The sequence below is a fragment of the Etheostoma spectabile genome, chromosome 18 (assembly GCF_008692095.1).
Source record: "Etheostoma spectabile isolate EspeVRDwgs_2016 chromosome 18, UIUC_Espe_1.0, whole genome shotgun sequence".
Classification (NCBI taxonomy): domain Eukaryota; kingdom Metazoa; phylum Chordata; class Actinopteri; order Perciformes; family Percidae; genus Etheostoma; species Etheostoma spectabile.
In genome coordinates, this window is record NC_045750.1 from 11,947,929 (window position 1) to 11,950,349 (window position 2,421).

A 2,421-nucleotide genomic window follows, 5' to 3' on the forward strand; every position below is an offset into this window, starting at 1 on the left:
GATACTATAAATAAAAATTGAATTGAATTGTTACATATTATGGATGTTGCAGACACCAAACACTAAAGAAATATTGTGGTTTGTGTAATATAGTCAATGTTATTTTTTTTTTTGTCTCTATATATCCTTTGTTCTCCATTCTTTTTGTTACTGTCTGTTCTGACATGATGTGATGCCCGGTCATGTCTGTTTCTCTGGTAGATAGCCTTGCGTATAGTGGATTGTATGATTTATTATTTTTGTGTACCATCAACCTGCCAGGGGGTCTGCAGATGGAAATTAGCCCAAGGCTACAATCTGGCATTTTTACATTTGTGAAAATGTTCATTGATATGTATTGTCCCCTTTTGTTTTTTTCCCCAAAAAAAAAGAAAGAAAAAAAAAAAAAAAGAAATACCTTCATCATAGGCCAGAGGAAGGTAGGACAAGATTCCTGGTGACCACCACAGCGTGTAACTGCAAACAGTCAAGATACACGTATGTGTTAAACCTTTAGCAAACTTTCCCCTGACTGATGTGTTTTCTGCAGTCTGCACTCTCTCTCCCGGGATTTCACATAACCTACATATATACAAATTGGCTTGGCTGGACCACCTTCTGTACAACCTATGAATACATCAGTCTTTTATCCTATCCAATTTCAGTGAATACACTGATTATGATTTAGTGTGTTATGTTCTTTTTAGGTGAGTTTGAGAGAAAAAGTGCCGTGTGTGGCTGCTGAATTGATTTCAGGTCCAGCCAAGCTAATTTCTTGGAATAATGGCTGAGCTACCTTGGCCCATTGTGGCTACATAAACTGGGGTCCTTTAGCAGAAAACAAACTAGTTATGTAAGCATGAAGACAATGGAGAGCAAACAGCTAGCATAGTATGCTCCCACACGCATGCACACAAATGACAAGGACAAAACTACTGTGGGTCAAAATTTACAATGAACTACACACTTAATCATGGGTAAAGTAAAGTGACAAACATAATAAGTAATATGCACCTCACAGGGCACAACATCAACTTGGACAGAAATAAGCTGCACAAACAGAATACAAACTTATATAAACAGTACTGTATGACATACATGTATGACACAATAGTCCTGTACATTCACAAATGCTACTTTTTAATAAATATATAAATAATTATTTTAGAGAAAAAAAAGAAATATTTTTGTTTATCCCACTGTCAGGAAGCGGTTTAGTAACAAGGCTTATTAGAGAGGCCTGATTTCGGAAAACACTCCGGTGTGAAAGATTTCAAGGATTATAATGTGATCGTACATTGGCCCTGAAAGCTCAACACAAAACATCCTAGCAAAAAAAGTATAAACCCTATTTACTGTAGATACGGTTGCCGCAGTAATGTGGAAAACATATCGGGCTGTGGCAGTAAGCCTCAGGAGTGCCAGACATTTAATTACACCTCAAGGCCAAAGCTCTTTGACCCAGGTAAAAAAGAAGAGGCTTGTACAGCCCGGGCTTTGAAAAAAGGCACGTTAAGAAACAGCAGTGCTAATCTTTTGTGAGTGATTTCCAACTAAGATATTCAATTAACCCCATTACAAACACACACAAACGTTTAAAACATTATAAGCAATTGAAAGAGGTATTGTGTGTTTTTTTTCATTTTCAGATGCTAGCAAGGGTATGTACAGTAAGTAGGTTCTTATTTAGATTTGTGCATGTATGTAAAGCAAGTACTTGTATGATTGTAGGTGTACAAGTGTGCGTGTTTACCTGCGTCTGTCTTGGGGGAGGGTCATGCTGTTCTTCTGATGCAGGTAGAAGTCAGTGGGAAGTTCCCACAGGTGTGGCTTGGACTCCGATGGCTGGTAGACTTGGAGAAACAGGTTGATGGCATCCTGTCTGTCAGCATCTGGAGGAGAAAGTTGGACAAAATAATGTCAACAAAAAACAAAGGCATAATACACAGTAGATATACGAGATCATACGGATTCCCATGAACCTTACAATTAAAAACTCTCTGAACCACCACACTACATCACATTTGGCTACAGGAGTGTGCTAATGATTTCTGTGATTCTGTGTGTTCAGGATGTGGCACATGTATGCATGCTGCCTACAGTTTGGTGCCATTTAATCCATTCATCAACTGTGAAGCCCCATGCATGCTACTCCAACAATCGCCTTAGATAATGGTTAGGTTAGACACGAGAGCTTGTGACCGGGAAGTTGCTGGTTAAATCCCCAGACCAACAGGATAAAATCTGGGTGAAGCTGCTCAGTGGCCAGCAGATCAGACTGGGGTTGGGCAAGTTCCAGGTATGAATGTGTACAGTGCCTATAGAAAATCATTATACCCTGAAAAAATGTTTACTTTTTGTCACATTACACCCTGGAAATTAAAATTAAATAAACCTAATTCTTTCCAAATGTATTTACACATTAAAACGCTCAACATCAAA

At 38.5% G+C, this 2,421-nt stretch overlaps 1 protein-coding gene across 2 annotated transcripts in view; it reads right to left on the reverse strand.

Annotated features, from left to right (window-relative positions):
• Window positions 1-2,421, reverse strand: part of fig4a (FIG4 phosphoinositide 5-phosphatase a) — a 56,615-nt gene that overhangs the window by 19,436 nt on the left and 34,758 nt on the right. For both annotated transcript variants that reach the window (XM_032543228.1, XM_032543230.1), the window contains 2 exons: window positions 1,733-1,871; window positions 398-456 (listed from right to left, as the gene is read on the reverse strand). In XM_032543228.1, the coding sequence (XP_032399119.1) occupies window positions 398-456; window positions 1,733-1,871 (198 nt within the window). The remainder of the gene's footprint in view (window positions 1-397; window positions 457-1,732; window positions 1,872-2,421) is intronic.